Source organism: Oryza glaberrima, chromosome 3 (genome assembly GCF_000147395.1).
Source record: "Oryza glaberrima chromosome 3, OglaRS2, whole genome shotgun sequence".
Classification (NCBI taxonomy): Eukaryota; Viridiplantae; Streptophyta; class Magnoliopsida; order Poales; family Poaceae; genus Oryza; species Oryza glaberrima.
The window spans coordinates 11304669-11332589 of record NC_068328.1 but is presented as its reverse complement, the minus strand read 5'-3'; the positions used below and the strand labels follow the sequence as shown (position 1 = coordinate 11332589).

General features: G+C 42.6%; 2 protein-coding genes across 2 annotated transcripts; both read right to left on the bottom strand.

The window, feature by feature from the left end:
• Window positions 1-275: 275 nt before the first annotated feature.
• On the bottom strand, window positions 276-3451 carry LOC127765372 (ricin B-like lectin R40C1). Its single transcript, XM_052290255.1, has 6 exons — window positions 3344-3451; window positions 3088-3210; window positions 1338-1670; window positions 1145-1267; window positions 939-1052; window positions 276-332 (listed from the first exon to the last, which is right to left on the bottom strand). The coding sequence occupies exons 1-6, from the start codon at window positions 3449-3451 to the stop codon at window positions 276-278; spliced, it is 858 nt and encodes a 285-aa protein (XP_052146215.1).
• Window positions 3452-5579: 2128 nt separating this feature from the next.
• Window positions 5580-13179, bottom strand: LOC127765364 (ricin B-like lectin R40G2). The gene is made up of 5 exons (XM_052290246.1): window positions 13072-13179; window positions 12792-12914; window positions 12329-12664; window positions 12118-12237; window positions 5580-5813 (listed from the first exon to the last, which is right to left on the bottom strand). Exons 1-5 carry the CDS (start codon window positions 13177-13179, stop codon window positions 5580-5582), a joined length of 921 nt encoding a protein of 306 aa, XP_052146206.1.
• Window positions 13180-27921: the final 14742 nt, after the last annotated feature.

Sequence of the window (27921 nt, the reverse complement as noted above, 5' to 3'; positions counted from 1 at the left end):
CGGACAACGCTTTTGACAACCTGCTCCACCTAGCTGGATCGGCGTAGCTCTAGCAATTAGCTGTGGAACCAAACCGTCGCTGCCACCCACTAGGCAGACCCCACATGGAGACCACCATAGCAACTGGATCTGGATTTGTAGAGATAGAGAAGGGAAGGGAGAAGGAAGAGGGAGGGAGGTAGGATGGATGGGGGTGGGGAGGGAGGTGTCATCACATCGCCATCGCTGGCGGTGGCGATGCTAGCAGGACGTGGCCGGCAAGCCTCCGCTCGGGTCTATTCGCCTTCCGTGTCACCCAAGGAGAATGGCACGGGAGCCTCCGCTCTCAGAAACTACCAGACCCAAAAACAAGAAGAAAAATGAGTCATTAACACAAATGTGAAGAAAATATAATAATAAAAAACCGTAGCATACTTTTGATACTACAATACTATTAGAATTCAGAAGTACTCCTTCTATCCCATAATATAAGGGATTTTGGGTGGATGTGACACATCCTAGTACAACGAATATGGAATGATGTCTCATATCCACCTAAAATCCCATATATTATGGGATGGATGGATTACTTCAACATTCCCTCTGCGAATTGACCTTCTCTGAGTCAATAGCCTTGCCCCTGAATAGTACAATTTTCGCTGTCCTACTGTCCCAATTCACTCGATTGACTACTTTGATTTTGATGAAAATTTTGAGGAATTTTCACCCCTTAGCATGGGACAGTGCTCTATAGTTTGTTAATCCACAAATCTCTAACATGTGAGTACAATTGTGTTGCAAATACTACAGTTGCAAGTACTAATAAAGGCAAATCCACAAAACTGCTGTCACGGTCAGTCAAGCGGAAGCATAGACCACCTCTGGTTCGCGCCACCGTTCCAAGGAAACACGATAATCGGCGTGCCGTCGTGCCTGCCGCCTCCCGCCGCGTCAAGTACGAGACTGACGTCGCTGACGGTGCGGATGCAATGGAATCCCTCGCCGACATTGTCGCTACGCGTCCAGAGCAGCGCCACGTCCACCGAGTCCGGGCCGTGGCCGACGAGCTCAACCTGCAACGCACAAGGAGTTACAAGCAGACGCCACACATCACACGTTCCGCTCAACGGAATGAGCGAGAAACTGTGTGCAGGCCAAGACGTACCGGCTGCTCTTTGTCAGCAGAACGCTTCATCGCCTTCCCGGTGGACGGGTTCAGGAGGAGAAACGACCGGTGTCCTTCCTCGTCGGTCACGCGCCCGGTGTTCCGGAAGCTCACGGTCCAATGCTGCCAAGAGAGCACATCAATTGGCCGTAAGACGCAAAGCAACTGGTAGTACGCAGCGCGAGACTGGTACCTGTTTGGGGTCCTTGTGGTCGATGCGGGCGAGTACAACCGCGCCGTGACGAACGGTGAGGCACACGACGTGGACGGGCGGCTCGTGATCTGGCTCGGCGCCGATGCATGGGGCCATCCGCCATAGTTGGTTATCGCCGCCGTTCCACCGGAACAGGATGAGCCGCGTGCCGTCGCGCGCACCGTCGCAGAGAGGGACGGCCTCCTCCGCGTCGAAGATGTAGTCGGCGTTGTTGATCATGTGGATGCGGTGGAAGCCGTCGCCCGTGTCCTCGCTTTCGGTCCACAGGACCGACTCGTCCAGATACCCCGGCTCGAACTTGACAAGACGTACCTGATGAAAGAAATGCACGGCTGACATACTACAGTAGTACTTACTCTCTCCGTCTGATAATATAACAAACTAGAACTGAATAAGACATTTCATAGTACAACGAATCTGAACAAATACATGTCCAAATTTGTTGTACTATAAAATGTCTAGTCCGGTCCTAGGTTGCTATATTATGGGACGGAGGGAGTACTTCATACAAAAAAAAAAAAAACTTTTAGCCTACGGCTATGTTTAGTTCCTTTCGAACTTGTAACTTTTCCATCATAATATTTGGACATATGCATGTAGCATTAAATATGGAAGAAAAAAAAACCAATTGCACAGTTTGCATATAAATTACGAGACGAATCTTTTGAGCCTAATTACGCATGATTTAACAATGTGGTGCTACAGTAAACATTTGCTAATGACGGATTAATTAGGCTTAATAGATTTGTCTCGCAGTTTATAGACAGAATTTGTAATTTATTTTGTTATTAGTCTACTTCTAATACTTCAACTGTGTTCCGTATATGTCAAAAAACTTTTACCAAAACAACTAAACACAGCCTACGTACGGTACTACCTCTGTCCGAAAAAGACACTTTATGTGTGACTATTTTTTAAAAATATATATATTTCAAATACTCCCTCCGTTTCTAAATATTTGACGCCGTTGACTTTCTTAAACATGTTATCATTTGATTCATTGTTAAATATACTTATATGTATACATATAGTTTTACATATTTCACAAAAGTTTTCCCTCCGTTCTAAATATTTGACACCGTTGACTTTTTAGCATATGTTTGACAGTTCGTCTTATTCAAAACCTTTTGTGAAATATATAAAACTATATGTATACATAAAATATATATTTAACAATGAATTAAATGGTAGGAAAAGAATTAATAATTACTTAATTTTTTAATAAGACGAACGGTCAAATATGTTTTAGAAAAATCAACGGCGTCAAATATTTAGAAATGGGAGAATATGACGGATGGTTAAACGTTGGACACGAAAACTCACAACTACATTTAGAATAGGACGGAGATAGTATTATCTTAGTAGAAAAAGAATCAACTTCTATATCAAGATTTAATCTATAGACAGAAGTTTTTTACGGGATAAAAAACCTAACAGGAGTACGTGGAGCATGAGTGGTAGGCTGGTAGAACACTGCATGAGAGCATGTACAATAGCAGGCTATAAGCCAGCTATAAATATATTTTAAAGAAAGAAAGGAAGAGAGAGAAAAGCAGCGGGTTACAGATCTGTAGCCAGCTACGGCACGAATTCTAAGACGTACTGGGTGTATGACAGGTAGGACCAGGTATTAATAGTATAGTAAACAACTATTGTATAAATTAGCTATTATATTGGTTATAGATGATTTGAAGCTAGTAGTTGTTTATACTATTAAACTTGCTATTACCGGGTGATTGTAACCGAACGAGTGCTTGATGGCTTCGCCGGTGGCCTTATTCACGAGCGCGAACGCCAGACGGCCTGCCTCGTCCTTGAGCCCGGCACTGTATCGTACGTCCTTGTGCCAGACCTGCACTCAAGGGTGCAAATTTGAAAGATCTTGTTGAATCTGAGTACAAAGGTGTATCCGTACGTGCATGCCCTAGACAGGGAAAGGATGTGAACGTGACGCAGAAGCGAAGTAAAAGAGAAGAAGGCCTTGCCTGACGGTCGTCGCGTGGGTCGGACTTGGCGAGGATGACCTCGCCGTTGACGATGGCGAGGCTAAGGTCGTCGGACGCGCGGCACTGGATCCTGAACGCGTGTTCCATGCCTGGTGATGGTGATGGCGAGCCCCTCCGGGTGCAAGCAGAAGTGCAGATGGGTTTTGTACTCACCTGAAAGATGACCGGTGGATGATTTCGGTTGGCACTAGTTAGCACTTGGAGACCCGAGATGTCACGAACTACAGAGATGAGTATAAGACACACCGGATCAGATAAATCTTCCTCAGGGCCCAGGTTAGGTGGCGTAAAGAGATGATATGGACCGCAAGATCAGAGGCCTCTCCGACCCGTCTCGAGCGTGCGTCGTCATGGATTTTGTGTGGAATAAGTCCACAATGAGTCCCTTAACTAGTGATAGAGTCTGATTAAAACCGGTGCCTAAACCACAACACCAAATATCTCGAACCCCAACTATTAAAACCGGTGCAATTTGACTCCCTTAACGGTTTTGCTGGCATATCGCCTATATGGCAGTGTTGACGTGGTCTTCGTCCCATGTGACATTAACGTGACGCTTTTGTGTCATTAGAATTAAAAAAATATATGGGACCCACATGTCATTCTCTCTCTTTTCCTTCTTCCTTCTCCCTCCATCTCCCTTATCTCTCGCACTCTCTCCCCTTTCTCTGCGCATGCCTCACTAAATCACTATCCTTCTTCATCAACCCGTCCTCTCCCTCCCTCTTCTCTTCTTCTCGAAATTTAACACGTTGTTTTTTTATCATCTAGTTCAGTTAATCGAAATCACCAAACTAATTGAATCATTGTTAAAGCCCAATAAAAACCTATACAACACACCGACCCAATAACCAACTAGAGAAAACCCTACCCTTCCATCGCCCATCCCCACCTCTCCTCGAATCCTCACCACCTGCGCGGTGCGCCACACTATTCCTCCAAGCCATGCCGCATTTGCTGCTGCCTCCTCCTCGCACCACAACCGCCTTTTCCTCCCCACGCCGTGGATGTTGTTGCATGCACCTAATTCAATCCAACAGGGCGACGCAACGATAGCTTCATGGAGACGCCGCTACACCTCCAACAGGTGTTGGTGGAGGCCATAGCTGCCGATGGACTTGCGGCGGGAAACCACTCACAAATCCAGCTCCATCATGATAGAACAACAACCGCCGTCCACCTGCCCATATCCAGTGCCACATCCTGTCGTCAAGACCCCGTGCGGTTGTGCCAGTGTCGAAGCCCGCCTCCATGTGCTGCTCGTACCATTAACTCCTCTCTTGTTAGCATGCACTTCTTTTTTTTTGAGAGAGGGGGGGGGGGGGGTGGAGGGGCTGGTTCATATCTAAAATTCTAGATAGCTTATGTGTATTTTTTTTTTCATCTCAAGAATCTCGATTTTGACTGAGACCAAATTGCTCAGTCTTCAATTTCTGTAAAGACAGATTCAGTGTGTATTTTTTTTTTCATCTCAAGAATCTCGATTTTGACTGAGACCAAATTGCTCAGTCTTCAATTTCTGTAAAGACAGATTCAGTCTCCACTCTTGAGTTTCTGATGACTGAAATTTCAGTGAAGACCAAGACCTAATTGCTTGATCTAACCAAATGGCCACCCCTACAGCTTAGCATCGCAAAACAATCATGCTAAGCTTTTCAGTTTTCTCATGTCACGCCAACCACATTATATAGACTGATGGACGATGTTGTTTTACTATATCAGCCCGACTGATGTCATCAAAAGATTCAGATCTTTTAAACTTAAGAACCAAAAAAGTTTAAAAATCTATTTAAAATCATAAAAACGGACACTAAAAGATCTGCAATAAATTACGATGTCTGGTCGACATGCATACCATGGTTCTGTTCGGCTGCACGCTTGTAGCCGCTGTAATGTAGCCATACAGCTGCACGCTGACACAAAGTACTGTGAAAGATGGCTGCACCACAGCCCAAGTAGTGCAGCCGAACATACAATTTTCGGTACCACATTCTTCCAATTCAGTCAATCGACTCTTTAAAAAAACATTTGCTGCTTGACAATTTGAAACAAAACTTGAAAATAGATTTTGATAAAAATAAAAGAATTGAGGATTGGCCGAAACATAGTATGGGGCAGTACTGCTCCATAATTTATCACTCCATGCATCTAAAACATGCGAGTAGAAATGTGTTGCCGCTGATAATAGAGCAAATCCAAAATTCTGCTGCTACGGTCAGTCAAGCGGAAGCATAGACCACCTCTGGTTTGCACCGCCGTGACAGGGGAACACGATAATCTGCGTGCAATCGTGCGCGCCGCCGAATTCAGGCACGCCTCCCGCCGCATCAAGGACGAGACCAACATCGCTGACGGTGCGAATGCAATTAAATTCCTCTCCGAGGTCGTCGCCGCGCGTCCAGAGCAGCGCCACGTCCACCGAGTCTAGGCTGTGACCGACGAGTTCAACCTGCAGCGTTCAAGCCAGGTGCCAAGGAGATTAAAAACCCACAACATCACGAGTTCTGCTCGATAGTTTAGGAAGAAGTAGGCCGTGTTAGAATAATTTCTATTACGTGGATGCACATACATATATTATGGCTATTATGACAGTTACCTTAAAAAATGAAGTGATCAACTAAAATCGTATTGGGGCCAAAGCATCTAATTATACAGGGTCATATCCCCAAAGCAGGGCACGAACCAATCCACTATATCCCGTCAATAGTTGGAGGAATTAGGTTTGCCTATTGTTTTGGAAGATCGAAACCCTCGCCGCCGATTCAACTCACAACCATGGCTACAGTTTCTGGTACGCTTCCGCATCTTAAGTTATAATATGGATTTATAATGGTGTTCTAGTTCTTACATGTGAGATTCACAAATTATTAATTCTAACAAGTGGTTTCAGAGCAACATATGTAGGATTAGAATCCAGCGGTAATTTTTTTTATTTAATTGCCGTTTAATTAGTCTCTGGTCTTTTGCGTTTGCTCGATTCCGCCGAGCATGTCGCATATCTGGGTTAAAGTTTTATTGATCTGTTTAGCCAAGTCGTCGAGTTATTGAATTAGCAAGTTCGATTCGATTCCGAGTCGGCAAAGCTGGTTTTGTCTTATTAATTTTTCTGGTGTCCGTATCCTATACATCTGTTTGTTCCCTAGTACTATGTGCTAATCAAATTTCAGTACAGTAATTAGATTGTTATGCTTGCATGCAATTTTGGATATTTTATTTATTGGCACAATACACGAAGGGGTACAGTATTAGTATTTTTTTAAGTATATCTGTATACGTATGCTTATAGTTGGCCCTAGATTGCTAATTATATGGTAGACTAAAGCTAGTATAATAGGGTGTAATTTAGTTTACAGCCCTACAGTAAAATTAATTCAATACCGGCCGATACATTTTTTTCATGGTGTTTTAGAAGGGATTAATTGAAGCAATAAGCTGCCAAAGTAGCCTCTGTTGTGTAGGTTAATTTTTTATTTTGGAACATATAGACAGTTTACTATATATATAATTCATGCACTTGTTGATTAGCCCAAAGGAAAATCAATGCTTGGCCGGATTATTTATATAGACTGTAGTAATAGATACGTAACGGTCTTACGGTTTCCATGTGAACAATATGTCGGTCCAAAGAAAGGCTTGTTGTTTGACAGGAATTTACTGTTAGTGTTTGATTATTACGTCAAGAATACCACTTGTAAGTTAATATTTCTGTCGAAAGACGAAATTTTGATGTTGCATGGTATCTTGTGATGGGAAGTATCATTATTTTTGAATTAATTTAAAATATACTTATGAGCATTTTTTTAATCATTTTCCAGCTGCAAATTCTGTTTCTAATATTTCTGCTAGCATCAATTCAATTCCTATGCTTACTGGTGCAAACTTTAAAGAATGGAAAGAGAATGTATTAATCGTTCTTGGGGTTATGGATCTGGACCTTGCACTTCGGAAGGAACAACCTATTCTCTCATACAAAAGTACTAAATATGAAAATATGGAATATGAGAGATGGGATCGTTCAAATCGCATGAGTCTTATGATCATGAAGCGTTCTATACCGGAAGCTTTCCGGGATAGTACATCTGAGGAGGTCACTATAGCTAAGGTTTTCCTTGAAACACTTCAGAAGAGATTTGCTAGAAATGAGAAGGCTGAAACTAGTACTCTTTTAGCAAAGCTCATCTCAATGAGGTATAAGGGAAAAGGAAACATGAGGGAGTACATCATGGAGATGTCTCATCTTGCTTCAAAATTAAAGGCACTTAAGTTAGACTTATCTGAGGATTTGCTCGTGCACTTAATTTTGATATCACTTCCTACACAATTTAACCAGTTTAAGGTGAGCTATAATTGTCAGAAGGACAAATGGACACTTAATGAGCTCATCAGTCACTGTGTGCAAGAGGAAGAAAGGTTAAAGCAAGATAGAAAAGAAAGTGCTCATTTATCTATTACCTCAAATAACAAGAAAAGAAAGAGCAAAGAAGCTGCAGATGTCCAACCTCCTTTGAAGAAAAGGGAAAATAACCGTGGCGAGGAGCTCTGTTATTTTGCAAGAAGGAAGGACATAAGAAGAAAAACTGCACCAAATATCACGCTTGGCGTGCTAAGAAAGGTACAATTTTTGCTACAGTTTGCTCTGAGGTTAACTTAATTTCTGTTCCCAAACACACTTGGTGGTTAGACACTGGTGCAACTGTTAACGTCAGTGTAACAATGCAGGGTTGCCTGAACTGCCGAAAGCCAAGTGATGTTGAAAGATTCATCTTTGTGGGCGATGGCAAACCAGTGGAAGTGGAGGCTTTAGACACATTTAGGTTATTATTAAAGACTGGTTATTATTTAGATTTAGAAGAGACTTACATTGTACCGTCATTCAGACGGAATTTGGTTTCTATTTGCCAATTGGACAAATCAGGTTATCATTGTACAATTGGAGATGGATTGTTTGGTCTTTTCCAGAATTCTAATAAAGTTGGTACTAGTTCTTTAATATGGAATGATAGCCTATATTTACTTGATACTGTTGCCTCATTTAATGAAGTCCTGCATACTTGTTCTCGTGGTGTAAAGAGAAAATTAACTAATGAGAATTCTAGTTCCTTATGGCATAAGCGTTTAGGTCATATTTCTAAACAAAGAATTCAGAGGCTTGTGTCTGATGGGGTTCTAGATCAACTTGATTTCACAGACTTTGATGTTTGTGTTAATTGCATAAAGGGGAAACAGACGAATACAAGGAAATTAAGTGCCCAAAGAGCTACAGATGTCTTAGAACTGATTCATACAGATATTTGTGGGCCATTCCCTACGGCTTCCTGGAATGGTCAATGATATTTTATCACGTTCATAGACGATTTCTCAAGATATGGCTATGTATATCTAATTCATGAGAAGTCTCAGGCCCTGGATGTGTTTAAAAATTTTAAAGCCGAGGTGGAAAACCAACTTGGCAAAAGGATTAAATCTATCAGATCAGACCGTGGTGGTGAATACTATGGTCGATATGATGGATCAGGTGAACAACGTCCAGGGCCTTTTACCAAATTTCTTGAGGAATGTGGTGTCGTTCCTCAGTATACCATGCCAGGTTCTCCTAGGATGAATGGTGTTGCTGAGTGACGAAACAGAACGCTTAAGGACATGGTAAGAAGCATGATTAGTCATTCTACATTAGCTGAGTCACTATGGGGAGAAGCGTTAAAGACTGCAGCTTATTTGCTCAACAGAGTTCCAACTAAAGCGACTAACAAAACCCCGTACGAGCACTGGACAAATAAAAAGCCTAGCTTAAATCATGTCCGCACGTGGGGTTGTCCAGCTGAGGCTAGACCTTATAGGCCTAATGAAAAGAAATTGGACTCCAGGACTATCAGTAGCTATTTTGTTGGATATGCTGAAAGATCCATGGGTTATAAATTTTTTGATCCTACTACTAAGGCAATTTTTGAAACGGGAAATGCCAAGTTTTTTGAGGATGTTGAGTTTGCGAGGGGTGATAAGGTTAGGGACATTATTTGAAGAAATTCATGAAGAGGAATTTATTTCTTTTCCTTTGGTTATTAACAATAATCAGGATCAAGTTACTCTACCTGATTTTGTTGAAGCAAATCAAGAAAATGTCCTAGAAAATTCCTCTCAAAATCAGGAAACTACAGAAGAACAAACTCAACAGTCTCAAGAACTAGTGCCATTAAGGAGATCCACTAGAGAAAGAAAAAGTGCAATTCCAGATGATTATATTATCTTTCTTCAGGAGCATGAGGGTGATGTTGGAATAGAGGAAGAAGATCCTATCAATTTTCAGAAATCCATACAAAGCCCTAATGCACAAAAGTGGATCAATGCCATGAATGATGAGTTTAAGTCCATGAAAGACAACGACGTTTGGGATCTTGTTCCGTTGCCGGAAGGTTTTAAACCCATTGGTTGTAAATGGATATTTAAAACCAAGAGGGATTCAAAGGGCAATGTGGAAAGATATAAGGCTTGTCTTGTTGCAAAAGGCTATACTCAAAAAGAAGGTATTGATTATAAAGAGACTTTCTCTCGGGTTTCTTTGAAAGACTCTTTTAGAATTATTATGGCACTTGTGGCACATTTCGATCTTGAGTTACATCAGATGGATGTGAAAACTGTGTTTCTAAATGGTGACATTGATGAAACAATTTATATGGTGCAACCGGAAAATTTTGTATCTAGCGAAGCGAATAAAATGGTCTGCAAAATAAAGAAATCCATCTATGGTCTCAAGCAAGCATCCCGTCAGTGGTATCACAAATTTCATGAAATTGTCATCTCATTTGGTTTCGAGATAAATGCAGTGGAAGATTGTGTGTAACATAAATTTAGTGGGAGTAAGGTTGTTTTTCTGGTTTTATATGTTGATGACATATTGCTTGCTAGTAATGATATAGGCTCATTGCACGAAACTAAGAGATTTCTATCAAAGAATTTTGAAATGAAAGATCTTGGTGATGCTTCTTTTGTATTAGGAATTCGGATATACCGAGATCGTGGTCGAGGTATACTTGGATTGTCACAAAAGAGCTATATCGATAAAGTTTTGGAAAGATTTGGCATGCAAAATTGTAAACCAGGAGACACCCCTGTAGCTAAAGGAGAAATATTCAATCTCAGTCAATGCCCCAAGAATGAGTTTGAAACTAAGCAAATGCAAAAGGTTCCTTATGCAGCATTGATAGGGAGTCTGATGTATGCTCAGGTTTGCACACGTCCAGATATAGCATATATAGTTGGAATACTAAGCAGATTTTTAAGCAATCCTAGATTGGATCATTGGGTAGCAGCCAAGCGAGTGTTGCGATATTTGCAAAGAACAAAGGATTATATGCTTACTTACAGGAAATCAGATCAATTGGAGATTATTGGGTATTCTGATTCTGATTTTGCTGGATGCCAAGATAGTCGCAAGTTAACTTCAGGATACATTTATCTGCTTGCTGAAGGAGCCATTTCATGGAAAAGTGCTAAGCAATCACTAGTTGCTTCATCCACTATGGCTGCAGAGTTCATTGCTTGCTACGAGGCATCAAATCATGGTTTGTGGCTGCGGAATTTTGTCACTGGGCTGCGCATAGTGGATTATGTTGATAGACCACTAAAATTATATTGTGACAACAAATCTGTGGTTTTATATTCTAATAACAATAGGAGCTCGACAAAGTCTAAATTTATCGACATCAAGTTCCTTGTTGTGAAGGAAAGGGTTCAGAGCGGGCAGTTGTCAATAAAGCATATTGGTACAAACTCCATGGTTGCGGATCCATTTACTAAAGGTTTAGCACCCAAAGTTTTTTATGGGCATGTTGCTCGTATGGGTGTAGGCTTAATTGAAGAAATTCAATTTTAGTGGGAGTTTGTAATATTTTTAATGCATATATGACATTTTTTTCTTTAGTTAAAGGCATAAAGCTATTTGTTCTGCAGAAACACTAGTTTTTCTCACTCTGATTCATACATTTATCATGTGTGGTTAATGAAATAAATTGATCTCACTAAAGAATTAAGTTGGACCTATTGGAAATAGATATGTTATGATCACATTCATATAATTTCCATGCTACACGTCCATGTTTAATCCATGTCATTCAGTATGTTAATATATGTGACCATTGTTTGGCTGAGTTACTCTTACTGTGACAAAAGCCGCTATGATCCTTTATTGATATAATTGATGGACCGGATTGTTGTAGGTGCTTAATATAATAATAGCATTTTTGAGCTCATACAGATTATTTTGAAATATGTGTTTAACCATGTGATCCAAGTGGGAGATTGTTAGAATAATTTCCTATATATGGATGCACATACACATATTATGGCTATTATGACAATTGCCTCAAAAATAAAGTGATCAACTAAAGTCGTATTGGGGCCAAAGCATCTAATTATAGAAACATGGATTTGTATACGTGTAGAGACCGGATGTTGTTTCCTATTCTGTGATGGGTTAGAATAGGAATCCAACAACTCAAGTTCTCCTATAAAAACAGGGTAAGGTCCCCAAAGCAGGGCACGAACCAATCCACTATATCCCGTCAATAGTTGGAGAAATTAGGTTTGCCTATTGTTTTGGAAGATCAAAACCTCGCCGCCGATTCAACTCACAACCATGGCTACAGTTTCCGGTACGCTTCCGCATCTTAAGTTATAATATGGATTTATGATGGTGTTCTAGTTCTTACATATGAGATTCATAAATTGTTAATTATAACAGGCCGACCGACACGTACCGGCTCTCCATCACCAGAGCGCTTCATCACCTTCCCGGAGGACCAGTTCACGAGGACAAACGACCGGTGCCCCTCAGCATCTGTCACGCGTCCGGTGTTCTGGAAGCTCACGATCCATTGCTACCGAGAGCTCAAGCATAGAGACGTAAGTCAAGTGAAACACTGCTGATTTCCTAGGCAAAGCAACTGATCATAGGGCGGGCTATAGTACGCGACGCGACTTTATGTCGATGTCGGCGAGCACGACCACACCGTCACGAACAGAGAGGCAGAGTGCCTGGTTGCTGTGGCAGACGACGCGGAGGGGCTTCTCGTGCTCCAGCACGCCGCCACCGCACGGGACCATCCGCCATATCTGGTTCAGGCCTTCGTTCCACCGGAACAATATGAGCCGCGTGCCGTCGCGCGCGCCGCCGTACTGCGGGGTGCCCTCCTCTGCGTCGAATATGTAGTCGGCGTTGTTCATCATGTGGATGCGCCTGTAGCCGTCGGCCACGTCCACGCTCGCAGTCCACAGGACCGACTCGTCCAGATACCCCGGCTCAAACTTGATCACCCTTACCAAATGATTTGGTGAAATACAAACGTCATCTTCATGTTTAAACCTACTCTTTAACTCTCACAAGGAAACGGCAGCAGGGAGAACGAGGCCGGGGATGGCAGCAGTTGCTTACAGGGCAACAGTAGCCCAAGGAGTGTTTGAGGGCATCGCCAGTGGCCTTGTTCACGAGTGCGAAGGCAGGACGGCCTGCCTCGTCCTTGATGCCGGCGCTGTATTTTGCGTCCTTGTGCCAGACCTACATTGTAGAAAGCGTACCAGTATCATACAACGAGTGCAGAGATGATCTTGGGATACTGCTGACCATACTGACGAAGGGCGCACAGCGCAAGGACGTGGTGTGCATGGCGGAGACGATGGAAAAGTGATGCAGAAGGGAAGTGAAGAGGCCTTGCCTGACGGTCGTCGCGTGGGTCGGACTTGCCGAGGATGACCTCGCCGTTAACGATGGTGAGTCTGAGGACGTCGGACGCGCGGCACTGGATCCTGAACATGTGAGCCATGGCTGGTAGTAGTGGGCTAGCGGTGCGCCTGTGGGTGAAAGCAAAAGTGCAGAACTGTTGGCTTTTGTAGTCACTTGGAACTTGGAAGACGGAACGGTGGCAGATTCCGCATGTTCGTTCAAACTTCTACTGGTGGAGAAACTATTTTTGGTCGGTCGGCCAAAATCAATAATAGAAAGACTAAAGATGATCTTTAGTCCCGGTTGATGGCTATAGTGCGCATATTTGATCTTTAGTCCCGGTTCTAAACCTGTCAGGCCTTGTCAGGTCCCCTAGGATCTTTACTCCCGGGACTAAAGATCCTAACTTTACTCTCGGTTGGTGTTATCAACCGGGACTAAAGATCTAGAAGATTTTTAGTCCCGGTTGGTATTACCAACCGGGACTAAAATTCAACGCTTCTTCCCTATCCTCTCCTCCACAACCGCCTCGCACTTATCCTCTCAGATCGATCTCCCTCTCCTCCTCCCCTCCTCCCTCTCAGATCGATCTCCCTCCTCCTCCCCCTCCGCCTCCTCCCCTTCCCCTCTCATCCCTGGCCCTCTCCTCCCCCTCCTCCCTTCCCACGCAGCAGGCGGCCGGCTAGGCAGCGCACGGGCCCAGTGGCGAGCGGCGGCAGGCGGCAGCCGCTACCGGCATCTTTTTTTTTTTTTCAATTTGTGATTCACTAAGGTGTATAATTTTGTGATTTATTGCATGATCTGAGATGTATAATCTGTGATGTATTTGGTTTGTGTGTAATTTTTTTAAGATTTGTGATGTATTTGATTTGTGTGTATAAGTAACTTAAGATTTGTGATGTGAATGTTTTGGGATGTTACTTTGATTTGAGGTTTGATTTGGGGATATGTATACCACTTGATTTGGGGATATGTATCCCACTTGATTTGGGAGAAAATACAAACAATGAAAAAAAAAGACCTAATGGGACTAAAGATACCCTCTCTTTAGTCCCGGTTGGTGTGTTACCAACCGGGACTAAAGATAAGGTATCTTTAGTCCCGGTTTTTCAACCGGGACTATGAATCCGGGACTAACCGGGACTAAAGGGGGTTACCAACCGGGAGTATAAATGGTTTCTCCACCAGTGTTCGAACTTGATAGGAGTAAATTGACGTCGCGACGGTTCATGCTCCCAAGGCATGGGGAAGTTCGTCCGCCATGTTGAAGACTTGAATTCATGACTATCTTCCCAAGGCACTAAAAAAAGAATAAGTTCATTTTATGTCTATTAATTTGTCGCCCAATCTAATTTTCGTACTTAAACCTAAAAACTAGATACAACTATCCCGAACTTACAAAACTAATGCAAAAGAGATCTCTCGATAGTATTGTTATTGGTTTTGGTTAAAGTGATGCTTATATAATTCATTTGACTATATCTTTGTTCAACGTAACATTAACGTGGTGTTTACGTGGCAGTTTAATTCAGAAGAAAAAAAATAAAAGAAGCAAAATTAAAAATTAAAAACTAAAACAAAATATGGGAGCCCACATGTCAGTCAAACAAGATAACAAATAGTAGGACCCAATATCCCACTTCCTCCACCTCACTCTATCTCCTCGAGCTCATCACCGAGCGCCGCCATTGTCGACCATGACACACCGGAGGGGTAGAGGAGATGCGAGGGGATAGGGCGGGAGTGACGCCCATGGCGAGGACGCCATGCATTGATGTCATCTCCGCCACCCTATCAGTGCCCAGCTCTTCCCTCGCCTAGTGTCCTTCACGCCAGTCTTGTGGCCCGCTCGCCTCCACGATGAGCCTGTATGGCTGGATCAAGGTTTACCTTACCGTTTTGGGAGAGGTTATCCCCCTCCCCCCCCACCGCCAGCGGTAAGGCTGTTACCGTGATAACCGCCGAAAACTATGTGAATTTAGTCTGAAAAAATTTGGCCGTTTCGCAGTAACTGCGATATTTGCAGAAAACATATACAGAAATTGGGGAAGAATATATAGAACACTTGCATAACCTACCTTGTGGATGTAAAATACAAAAATGAAGCCCCAATACATTTTTCTTTTTTCTATTCCCTAAACAATTATCGGTTTTGCCCTCAAATTTGATTTTATCTTACTCTTCTTCAAAAAAAAATTCTTCACCATCTACCATTAAAAATCAAGAACTACATCTATGATTTTTTTTGATTTTTTTTCCAAAAATTTGAATTTGCTCAAAATTTCTCAAACCCTAACCACTTGTAACCGATCCCCTCCCTTCACGGTAAGCGCGGTAACTACGATTACTGCGCAATAACGTGAACCATGGCTTGGGGAGAAGCGGGCCCTTGAACCGCATGCGCAATCGCAGCTGCACCGGCTTCGCCCTCGCCTGTGTGCAACGTGGCTAGCTTCGGCGCCCCTCGGTCTGCCCATCTCCTCCCTCCCCGTCCCCCTCGCCGGCCTTCCCACCTCGTCCCTTCCCTACACACACTTGCTGGTTGAGAAAGGAGATAGAGCTAAAGAGGATGACGTAGAGGAAGTATGGCCCACTGACATGTGGGTCCCATTATTTTTTATCTTTTCTGTTTGGTTGATATGTGGTCCCCGTATATTTTATGCTAACTTTTTATTTTCAATTTTGCTTTTTTATTTTCCTAATTAAACTGTGATGTAAGCATCACATCTATACCACAAGGGGGACGAAGACCTAGTTAAATGGGCTATATAGGCGTCACGTTAGTTAAAACCAGGAAAATATTGTCAAAGAACCTCGTTTGCATTGGTTTTGTAAGTTGGGATGTGTTGTATCTAGTTTTTAGTTAATAACTCACACTGGGCAACAAATAGAGGGAGCTAATGTAAACTTATTCTTTCAAAAAATTTCCTCAGTGATAGGCCCACCTCGCATAACTCCTGGATGGGCCAGAAGACTACTCCGTAGATCAGATGCTTTCCCTACCCGTCTCAATGTAGCCAAGCCCAATATATTAGTGGAACCGTAGCGATCGTGCGGGCACCGTGATGACCCGTGTGCCGGCTGCCGCTGAGAGGCCTTCTTTTATCTCACCGGCACGGCCCATGGTGCGCTACACGGTACGCACGCCTGCGCCGCCGCGTCGACTTCGTCACGCTTGTGAACTTCTAGCTCGGCCGCCACAGCTCTAGCTCCCAAAAACTTTATGCAGTTTTTCGGGCACACGCGTCGTTTTCCCTGACTAAACCGTTCTCACAGATGCGAATTTGACACCTCCTACTCCGATCCCCCACACACTCGTTAGTCGTGTCAAAGTTCAAAGCATGGGCGCGCAGCAGGTATACTTCCACGTTTAGAAACTGACTATTTTTCGATTTGTTTATGGTGTGTTACACACAACACATGTTGGAACACGGCCGGCCAGAAAAAGGCGCAGCGGCAACCTGCAAAGCCTTCCTGACAGAGATTGGACTCCGGCCGGGCCGGTAGATCGAGAGAAAAGAAGGACCGATCGATATGATCGATCGTTCGTGCGAGAGCCCCCACGAGCCACGAGGCCAACACGTACGCACGCGCCGTCGCGCTCGCGCGCGCGGTGTGTCCCGTCCCGACACGCGGAGACACGCCCGAGATCCCGGAGCTATACCTTGGCCGGCCGGGGCGACGTTGTCGTCTCACGACGGCACGCGAGCTAGCTCCAGCCCGATCGATCGATCGGGCGCGTCTCGCGCGTCTCTGCGTGCGGCCGCGACCGCGAGCAGACCGCGCGCGCTTTGCTCCACCGGCAAACCATGGCGCGGCGCACGCCCGCATGCGGGCATGCGGCAGCGAACCTTGCCGGCTGCCGCTGGCGGAGACAGGGTCGTACGTTCTCCTGGTCTGGTGCATGCCTATGAATCGATGGGGCAAGAGAACGCCAGAACGGCAGCGCGACAGCGTCATTGTTCGGTCTCTCGGTTGCATATGGGAGCTAGCTAGGCGCACCAGGGGTCCCAGTAAGCCGGCCGAGACGTGACGCCGTGACGGTTTCTTGTCCACCAGTGTCCTCTCTGGTCTCTCTCTCGCCCAGCGATCCAGATCACCTGCGAGAAACTTTCTTGTGTGATTCTTGACAACAACTGAAACTGATTAACTGAAACCGTGTGAGAGCTGATGGTCACAGCCTGACACAGGAGAACGTAGAATCTGCAAACAGAGTGACGAAGCAGAGTAGATGACAACCGGCGGTTTCAACTACTTTAAGGGTGGGTTTGAGGGATAAGGGATTGAGAAGATTGAAAAGATACGCAAAATGAGATGAGCCATTAGCGCATGATTAATTGAGTATAAACTATTTTAAATTTTAAAAATGGATTAATATGATTTTTTAAAGCAACTTTCCTATAGAAATTTTTTTGTCAAAAGTGCATCATTTAGTAGTTTGGGAAGCGTGCGTGCGGACTACGATGTACTTTCTCACCCTAAGAGCAGGTACAATAGCATGCTATAAGCCAGCTATAAATATATTTTAAAGAGATAAAAGAAGAGAGAGAAGAGTAGCGGGCTACAGATCTGTAGCTAGCTGCAGCACGGGCTCCAAGACATAATGTGTATATGACAGGTGGGACCAGCTATTGATAATATAGTAAGTATTTATTGTATGAATTGGCTATTACATTGGCTATAGATGATTTGGAGCTAGTGGTGGGATATATTATTAAACTTGCTCTAGCTCACCAGAACGAACGATCCCTAAGAGCACCGATGTCGGCTAACAAAGCACATGGGAATTGAGACAGCTAGTCAGCTGCTACCATACAATGAATTGTGCTGGACGCGATTGAGATAGGGCCAGTTCAGGGTCGATGTTCAGACAGCGTGGGGTTCCTTTCAGCATCAAGGTGAACTTGTACAGAGCAAACGCATGTATGCTACAAAGGGCAACTGCATGCAGATACTCGGGACAATTCGGGACAAGATGACAAAAATGTGCCATAACCTTGAGAACCAATCTGCTACTTACTACAACTGAAATAGTGCTCATCCACAACTGAAATTAAAGACTTTCCCATATACCTAGCTTCTGTTATAGCCATTTTTGTAGTGCGTACTGCAACTGTAGCAACAATTTCCGCATACCCACAAGCTAGGCCACAATCCTGATATTGCGCTAGCTACATGTATATGTACTTTAATCCGCAAGTGAAGGACGGCCGTTGCTGATCCAACTACTGACAAAGGGGATAACGAGTACTACATACACCCAGTTGCATGCTAAACTGCAGCCAAAGCTTCCACGCAGTTTGGCGAGCATGGCGCACAGGTCAAGCAGATATTGCTGACCACCATACCATGGATGCAAGCATTGCTTAGTGCAATGTGAGAGCCGGCATGCGATGTTTGCAGATATCCTGCTTCTAGGGAACAGATCGGTGTTGAGAAGTGAGAGGGACACTACTGAGTACTGACCCGACCACCAACCTCATGGTTTGCGCTTACTTAATCTCGACACCTTTTTCTCTTAGCTAGCTTTAGCTTAGGTCTGGTCGTTCTCATCCGACTATATCGATCTCCATGTGTTATTTAATTTAATCCCAACATCACACTTCTTTTTACTCTCCAAGAATTTCAGTTTTAGTCACTCGTTTAAAATAGTCAGGACATTATTGGGGTATATATTTATACATATACTCTTCTTCATATTCCTAATAAGTTAAGCTCGTGTATATATACACAGCCAGTCCGCCAACATATATTCTGCTGGAGAGCTAAGGGAAGAGAAGACAACAGAAGGGGCGCATTTCCTGGTGATGAGATACTTATGCATACGAACCTCTGATTCTCTTTTTCGCATTGTACTTCGTCTCTTCACTCTCAATAATCTGTTGGCAGACGCAAGAAATATATATGCTAGAGGTACAACTCAGCAAATAACCCATTATTAATTGGAAATCAGGAAATGTCTATAGTGTACGTTATACTCTCTCTCTCTCTCTCTCTAATCATAGATATGGAGTATTTAATAAGACAATATTTGGCTAAAATTTTAAAAATTTGACCATCAAGAATAAGTTTGTAAATGAAAGAAATAGCCAACATAATTCATACAGTTTTCGCTCTCGGATCAATTTAAACTTTTGCGGTACATACTGATATAGTCCTTAGCTAGGTACATCATAATCACCATATGGATATGCTATATCATCCTCCATACAAAATCTATGGTGAATTATCCAATTTGCCCTCACACATATATATATATAACAGAAAAAAAAAGAGAGAAAAAGACGGGAAAATAAAAATAAAGAAATAATAATGTAAGGGTGAATTAGGCTTATACCATGCATAGGAAAAAAGAAGATACCATATTAAAGTACGTTGTGTCCTAAAGATAATTAAGCATTAGACTTTCATTAACCATAGTTTCATGGAACTAGTGGTCAAAAACTCAAAATACAAAAAAAGTGAAAGTCAAGTAAAGGCAAATGAAAGTAGTACACATAGTAATATTTAGGACAGGAGGGGGAAGTGGATTTTTGTCTCTCGAGGAAACATCCCCTTATTTTTCTAGATGACGTTCATAGGGTTATAAAAAAGTTGTCAAGATAAATCAATATATGATTTATTTTTTAATAAACATGCAAGTTGATATTCGATTTATACACAGTAAAAATAACAAATTTGGTCGCAAATTACATGTTTTATTCATAGTCAAATTTGTTATTTTTGTGCCTACTTATATAAGTTGAATTTAAATATGTATATTTATGAAAAGATACATCACATATTGATCTATCTTACTAATTTGTTTTTAATTTTTTTATAACTTTGTAACTGACATGCAAAAATGAGGGAGCATATGAATTATATAACGGTGCCCTCACAATTAATAATTGGCCAGCTTCTTGGCGAAATCAGTCGTTTCCGGAAGAACCTAGGTCAAGACGACGCAATCTTTCTCGCTCTCTATATGCTTTCTTTCAAGCACTACACACATGCAAGTAGCCGCTGGTTTGGCTTTTGGGGCGCAGTTGAGGTATCTATGAGCAGCGATGGTATTGTAGCTAAGCTAGAGCGCGGCGCACTTTGGCCGCTTTTACTAGTGTTTTTAGGGGGGGACTATATGATCCATGCATGCATGCGGCTTCTCTTTCTCTAGCGATCGAATCACGCTATTCATTGGTCCCCCCACGCTAGCTAGGTGGAGAGAAAATGATTTGTCCGCGCGCGCAACGTTCTGTGTCGGAGGTGACATATATATATATCGACCGATCATCTCAGTCTTTGCTTCTGTGTTGGGTTGTTCTCTTCGTTAAGTTCAGACAAATCTTGTTTTCTTCAGAAAAAGAAACATCTCTGTGCTCCCTTGTTCCATTCCCGAGAATGTGTACCAGCTGCATGTGTTCAGTTGATGCTACCCCTACTCGTCAGTGTGTTACTCCATTTTCTTTTTACCAAAACTTTTATTGGATCAAGAATGTATATAAAAAGCCAGAACTGATGAGTGCAACATGCGCAGAAGCAGGAGCAGAGGACATATATGTGGCGTTTCTTTGCGCCACACAGTGATGTGTCATCGATTGGTGTAATCATTGCATGCGTAGTAGTACACTGTTTGTACATGCATGTTTCCAGCAGGAAAAAGACGATGATCAACCTACATCTCGGGTTGAAAAGTTCCTGTAGGAGTGTACAAGTTTTCTGTTCTCTGTATGTGGACTTCTTTTAGGTACAGGGCTAGCACTTGCTGTTGGATGACGAGGAAACTAATCGGACCAGAAACACGTTATCAAGACCAGCACGACGTATTACTCAATTAATTAATGTACTCCAGCTAACGACAAAAGAGAGGAAAAGAAGAAGAAGAAGAAGGAATAACAATCATTGCCGATTTAACAACGAGCTGCTGCTAATTAAACTAGGTATTACATTTGTCGTACTGATCATTATCTGCTATGCTATCTCAGTTGCACGAGTCTGATGATGCTCAGGTAAGTGGCCTTTTTGGCGAATTTTCTAGCATGTGCTACCACGCATAATTAAACAATATATCCGCATAATTGCATAGAGTTGTAAACGGTTCTATAAGGCTCATGGCTGTATTAATTGTATACTAGCACAATCATTAGGAGCGTAAAAAGGGTGACCCCGACACGGAGCCAAAAGTTTACAATGACTCATGCTCCACATTGTTATCCTCCATTTCATCGATCTTGGCCATGAGCTCGCGGAAAGTCCACGGCTAATGCCGCAGCTGTCGCGTCGACATGAAGCCCCTTTGATAAAGAAAATGCTGGCACGGGTGAATTTATTCCAGTCTTTTTGGTTAGTGTTTGTCCCATCATTATTAAGGACAATAAGTTATTTTGGTAGTGGTATTCCTTTAATTACCTCTATTATTATTTTACTTGTAATCAGTATTGACCAGACCAATCTTTGCACGAATGAAAATGCATGCATAATCGTAATTCCTCAAATAAAAAACAGATGCTAAGCTGTTATAGGCATCAACGCGATTATCAAAATGTAACTAGCTTTGATAGCTAATTTCTATTTTACTATTGTAATTGATTTATCAAATCCCGTCTTTAGATTGTAATATTTTTTAGTCATCTAGTTGTTAAGGTTGTTGCCATATCATTTTGTTTGTTGTTGGTTTATCAGCCACAACAAAAATTTAAATTTTGGAACTTAAGTTTAGAGATAGCTTTAAAATATATTTTTTATCGTAGTGTAGTTTTAGTATTGGCCTTTTAAATCTATAAGAACACATATATCTTTTTACCCATAAGTTATTTCTAATTAGTTGCTTCATTTATTTTTTCTATCGCTTATCAGCCATAGAGCAAGATAAATCAATGATTGAAGTTTTAAAAGCTTGACGAGATGTTTGTTCTAATAGCAAGTAGGCAACATTACTTGTTCTAAAATTTATAAAAAAATATTAAACATAATTGTATGAAAGTATTTTTAATTTATTATAAATATGTCAATATTATTTCTATGTTAAATTGTAATATATATTTTTGCATGTATTAATTAATTAATTAATATATTGATGTTTGATCGCACGATCGATATTCTAGGACGTCATCTATTTAACAATTGAGGTAGTTTAGAACAACAGATGGCAGTTGTGGAACATTAATATTGTAGTAATTCAGAGGGTACATCTGATGGATCTATGACCATCACTATTGTACAAATTCTTCTTTCGGCACCACTACTATAATTTACTCTCTCCTTCTCAATACAAATGCACCTAAAACCGAACCGAATATGATATTTGATAGTACAACGATCTAGACAGCTGCCTATCTAACGAATTTGGACAGTTTTCTGTCGTTTTACTATGAAGTATCACATCCGGTACTAAGTACATTTATATTAGGACGGAGGGAGTAGAACCCAAAGAATCAATGGTGTTGATATGTTTCTCTTGTTGGACATGACAATTTATAGACCATGCAAGTGGACATTGAGTGTTTTCTTTATTTTTTTTACAATACATAAATGGATCAATATATGTTTATCGATGTTGACTTCACTACAAGCAAATGGATGTGGCGTGCTCTATCATGCAAGCCTAACTCGTGCCCTCGTTTCTAGGGTTATGTTTGGTGAATTGATCATTGCATTAAGTGGCTTAATTAACCCTATGCAGCTTTTCACGCAAGATTCCATTGGCTTCTCTTTGCAACAAGTAACAACTTTAGCAGCCCAGCAAAGTAAATAAGGTCAAATGTGTTAGGCATGTTTGCATCATTGTGGTTTGGTAGGACAATGAGAAGTAGCAGGAGCAACAAGCTAGTAGTAGTAAGTCGTACGTACACCCGATCGATGGAATTTCTGCATGTGTCCCGGTCGTCGAAGGCCGGTTTGTCCACCCGGAACTGCCGAGTGTTTGGGCCATATTTCACTCGTGAAAGAGAAGATTTGAAACAAGGAAATAAGGTGTACACTACCAATTGAGGAACAGTAGAGTCCAATCTAATTTAATCACCAAAAGAGTCCAAATTTTAATTAAGAAACGATAGGAACTTATAGTATATATGTTCTTTTAATGGGGCCAAGTAGTAGTATACATTTGGTAACAGTTAGGTTCCGTACTCAGTCTCAAGTCTCCCGAGGTCTCGACCATCATTTGGGAAAGCGACGGTCCAGGTTGTGGAGGACACTGTAGGACACGACTTGCACTCTTGAAGCAGTACTCTTGCACTCTTGGAGTAACGGTACTCCCTCTATCAACAAAAATTACACCTATTATTTTTATCATCAAGATATTTAGATGACTCTTTAGGTTCTAATCAAACATTTATTATCTCTTTATTTAAATCTTGAATGTATAAAGGGATAAATAGGAATAACTTATTTAGAAAAAAACTTAAATGTGAATATCTAACTTTTGTGGATGGAGAGAACAGTTTGCATGCAGTACACTATACTCCCTCCGTCCTATAAAAAACCAACCTAGTACCGGATGTGACATATTCTAATACTACAAATTTAGATATAATTCATCGTATTAGAATATGTCACATTCAATTCTAAATTTATTTTTTATGGGACAAATGTAGTAGGCTATCGGTACAGTAGTACTAGTACTAGCAGCAGTATACTTCTTTTGTATTGTACAGTACGTACACGTAATCTTCCGCACGAAGCGCCGAAGCGGTAGTATACTTCTGGCGCAATATTGGCGCGGTCTGAGACGCATATGATTGATGCATGTATCGGGATCCCCAACCACTGAGCCAAATCGATCCATCAATAATCTACTCCTAGACGAGAATGCCAGCCAACCAAATAACATGCGTGTCAGCGTGTGCGTGCGGGCGGGCGCAGCAGTGAAAAAGGGTCAAACTGGAGCTCCCGGCTGCCGGCGCGCAGTAACTTTTGATCGATCGGCCGGCACCGCGCACCGGCGCACGCAGATCCCCATGCGTGTGCGTTGTTGCCCGCTCGACCGGCCACTCGGCCAGCACCTCGACCGGATTCGAGGGCGACTACGAGGCGCGCGCGGGGCGGCAAAGGAAAGGCAACAGTGCAGCGACAGGGCGCATGACGCGACGCAGTAGTGTGTGTGCGCGCGCGCGCGTGCGACCGCGAGCGGCACGGCATCTCCCGCCCGGGCCCCCCCTTGCGTTGTGCATTGCATGCGTCGCTACTCACCAGCGGTGCGGCCTGTGGTGCTCTGCGCGGTTTGGGCGAACGCGGCCGGGCGCGACCGACCCACGGGGCCAACCGCACGCCGCTCCGCCAGCCTAATCGTCGCCTTTTGGGAGTTTCTTTTGGTTGCTCCTGGAGTAGCTTTTACCCCGCGCGCGCGGCCGCGGAGAGCGTTGTCTCGTAGCTAGCGAGGGGGGTGCGATGCGACTATGCGAGACGTAGTCGAGATCAGCGGGATGAGAGGGGGGGATTTTTACGGATCTGTCGTCATCGGTGCCTTCGCCCGGTGATATTCCCTGCTCACCTGTGGCATGGCTGCTGCTCCCTGCTGCAACAACTGACCCTTCCGCCTGGGTCGGTTAGGGTGTAGTCACTTCAGCACAACGTCAGCCCTAGTCACCCTGACGGTGGGACCACACAAGCGCAGATCCTTTGTGCCAAAGGGTATGCGCCCAATGCCCTGTTTAGCTGCTACTACATGCAAGCAGCACACCCCCTAGCTCCACAAAGGGCATGCCCAATACAGGGTGCACCCCTATAGCAAAAGTGATCAAGCACACAGCTAGGGATATACCTTACACAGTGTAAGCTATATCCCCATCTTATTTTTGCACTGCAACACCTATCAGTCGGTCACATTTTACATTTAGATCCTTGGATTAATTTTATTTGCATATACGTCTATATTTGCAGTATACCCCCTGAAAATCACATACATATATAAACATCAACCCCACTCTCCTCCCCATCCTCTCTCTCTCGAGATCTCCGGCTCTCCCTTCTCGGCGCCGCCACTCTCCCCGGCCCTAGGCGGCAGCGGCGGCGGCGGCGGCGCATCGAGGCGCTGCGGCGGCGGATCGAGCGTGCGATGGCGGATCGAGCGGCATCCGCGGTGGATCGAGCACGCGGTGGCGGATTGAGCGGCGGCCGCGGTGGATCGAGCGCACGGCGACGGATTGAGCGCCGCCGTGATCCATCTTCTTCCCCGTCTACCTCCTCGGCTCCTCGCCATCTTCACGTGGGAGGTAGTTGTAGCGACGACTCGGGGCGACAGCTCGGGGCGAGGCATCTCCCCAACGTGGCTCCTCGCCCGTGTCTCGCCCAAAAGCTGCCCAAACCACGCGACCCTCAGCAGAGCATCAGGTGCAGTCCCGGGCGACGTGGCACGAATATTCACCTCGGGCGTGGTGAGACCACGCTCCACGCTGGAGCGTTGAACATGGCCTAAGCTTGCCACTGCACAAGTCACAACCAGCCTCGTCTTTTCATTTATACTTATATTTATTTATTAGTCAAATTTTAAATTTTTAATTTTTAATTTCGAGTTAATTTGGGGGCTTTTTCATTAAAGTTTATTTTTCAGCCAATGCTTTTAGACTGCTAAGAACATGTATATAATAGTTTTATTCTCAAATTATTTTTTTTGCAAATATACCATTTGGCTTATTCCGTAAATAAGCCAAACGATAGAGCCGAAAGTTGCATTTAAGCAGCCAAACACTGCCTAAATTGTTAGTGCTTGGCGGCCAGCGCAACAACTATCTACGTTAAACTTTAGATATATATACTACTATCTTCGTTTTCAAATACAAGGATTTTGAAGATTTAATATGTATGGTAACAAACTAGGTAGAATTAAATGAAAACAAATATCATAACAGATTAAGAAGATAAAGTAGGCGAATAAAGTGAAGATTGTAAGATTATGATTGATCGAGAAAATGATATAGACAAAAAGAATATGTTATATTTTAAATTTTAGATGCTAAAGTTTACTATATTAGAGAGTATCGTACTGGTGCAATATATGAACTTGTTGATGAGTTTGAGTTTATGGTCTTCGATAATTTTGGTTACATCATCTATATACAATACAATATTTAATTATCAGAAGTATCGTTGGCTGCGTATACGGTGATATCTAAATGATCGGCCGGTGACATTTGTAAATATTGTCTCTTTAAGATATAAAGTATCTTTGACATTTTTCAATATTGTCTCCATGACCGTCTCGTAATAAGTTAATCTAGTATGTGATGTAATATATCTTATTACTATAAATCTAGACAACTATCTCTAAATTCGTAGTATTAAGATATGTCACATTCAATACTAGATTAAATTATTATATGATAGAGGTAGTACTCCCTCTGTTTCACAATGTAAGTCATTCTAGCATTTTCCACATTCATATTGTTGTTAATGAATCTAGATAGATATATATGTCTAGATTCATTAACATCAATATAAATGTGGGAAATGGTGGAATGACTTACATTGTGAAACGGAGGGAGTAATATTTTTCTCTTGCTAGTTTAATTTATGAACTCCAGTCAACCGTGCTGCCACCTTTTTCTTAATGGATGACATGGCATGATACTCCTGATGTCACAATGGTGGTGCTCAAGATGTGCTCAAACAAAGAATCCGCCGTCTAGGATAACATGGCAGAGGCGACCCACGTTCCGATGCGCCCCCCTGAGGCTTACGGGCAGAGCTTGGATGGCCCCCTCAAGTTGAGGCCAGACCCAACAACACTTGCACAATCCCTATTCATAAATCCAAATCCTGCCCATGCATGGCCAAGGGCCAAGCCAAGGCAACTATACTTAGGCAGGGGCATATGAAAGATACCTAAGAAAGTAAAGCTTGCAGATCAGGGTGGCCCAGCAACCACACCATCCTAATAAGGTCGAGGCATGCCAAATTGAGGGACCCAGCTGTCCCCTCTTACCTTCTAACAGCACATGTGATTTGGACTCTCTTTGGGTAGTGATTGTTAGAGGAACATCTAACCTAAAGAACGTAGAAGGGTGGCTAGAGTGCATCTTTTAGCTTTAACTTGATGTGAATATATTCCATATATATGGTGATTCAGCAGAGCTAGAGTTTGTTGGTTGTGTGTTGGATTCTTGCACATAGAGCATGACATTCGTTCAAAAGTGCAAATTCCTCATTACTGGTGTTTGGGGACATAAAACATGCACCTTTTGCTGGAAAATTCCTTCCTTTAACATTTTTTTTCGCATTGCGACCTTGTGGATGAAGTATACTAAGAAGATAATTAGTGGTATTCCTCAAAATGTAAATTCAACTAGCATGCATCCGTCAAGTTTTTATGCACAAAGATTTTGTAAAAACTAAAAAACTATTGTAAGGATACACAGTTTTGGCAACTCACCAGCGTGCCGACATGTTGAGAAGTATTTTCACATGATTGTGACTGTCATTTGAATATATATGCAGTACATTGCGAGAAAGCAACAGCAATGTACACTTAACTTTGGTGTAGTGGTGGACCTATATAGGATATGAGTGTACAGTTGTACCCCCAACCTTTTTTTAGGAAAATAAATACAAAATGTATATTCTTACCGAAAAGAATATTATTTTAGATAATAAAAATTTGTTACATCCCAGCCTCTACCATATAAGACACAAAACTAACAAGTTCTTTAACTGAATAATAAAAGAAGGTAATTGGACAAATCCCCAACCGAAAATAATACTATTATATGTGCATTTGGTATGCATACTATTAGTTGGGTTAAAATGTAGAATATGTTTGTACTCAAAATTGTATTCCAACCAATGCATTCTAAAATCTCACTAGTTTATTAATTATATAAAATATACTTATAGTATATATCTTTGGAAAAAAAAATGCCTCAGTTAC

What these genes read in the sequence shown, in the direction of transcription:
- LOC127765372 (XM_052290255.1), bottom strand. Translation starts at nt 3,451, where the DNA reads ATGGAACACGCGTTCAGGATCCAGTGCCGCGCGTCCGACGACCTTAGC. An exon ending in ACCCACGCGACGACCGTCAG is followed by an intron (nt 3,211 to 3,343) that starts GCAAGGCCTTCT and finishes CCTTGAGTGCAG; the next exon opens with GTCTGGCACAAGGACGTACG. An exon ending in CCGTCAGCGACGTCAGTCTC is followed by an intron (nt 333 to 938) that starts GTACTTGACGCG and finishes TGGGTCTGGTAG; the next exon opens with TTTCTGAGAGCGGAGGCTCC.
- LOC127765364 (XM_052290246.1), bottom strand. Translation starts at nt 13,179, where the DNA reads ATGGCTCACATGTTCAGGATCCAGTGCCGCGCGTCCGACGTCCTCAGA. An exon ending in TCGACATAAAGTCGCGTCGC is followed by an intron (nt 12,238 to 12,328) that starts GTACTATAGCCC and finishes AGCTCTCGGTAG; the next exon opens with CAATGGATCGTGAGCTTCCA. An exon ending in GCTCTGGTGATGGAGAGCCG is followed by an intron (nt 5,814 to 12,117) that starts GTACGTGTCGGT and finishes TGAACGCTGCAG; the next exon opens with GTTGAACTCGTCGGTCACAG.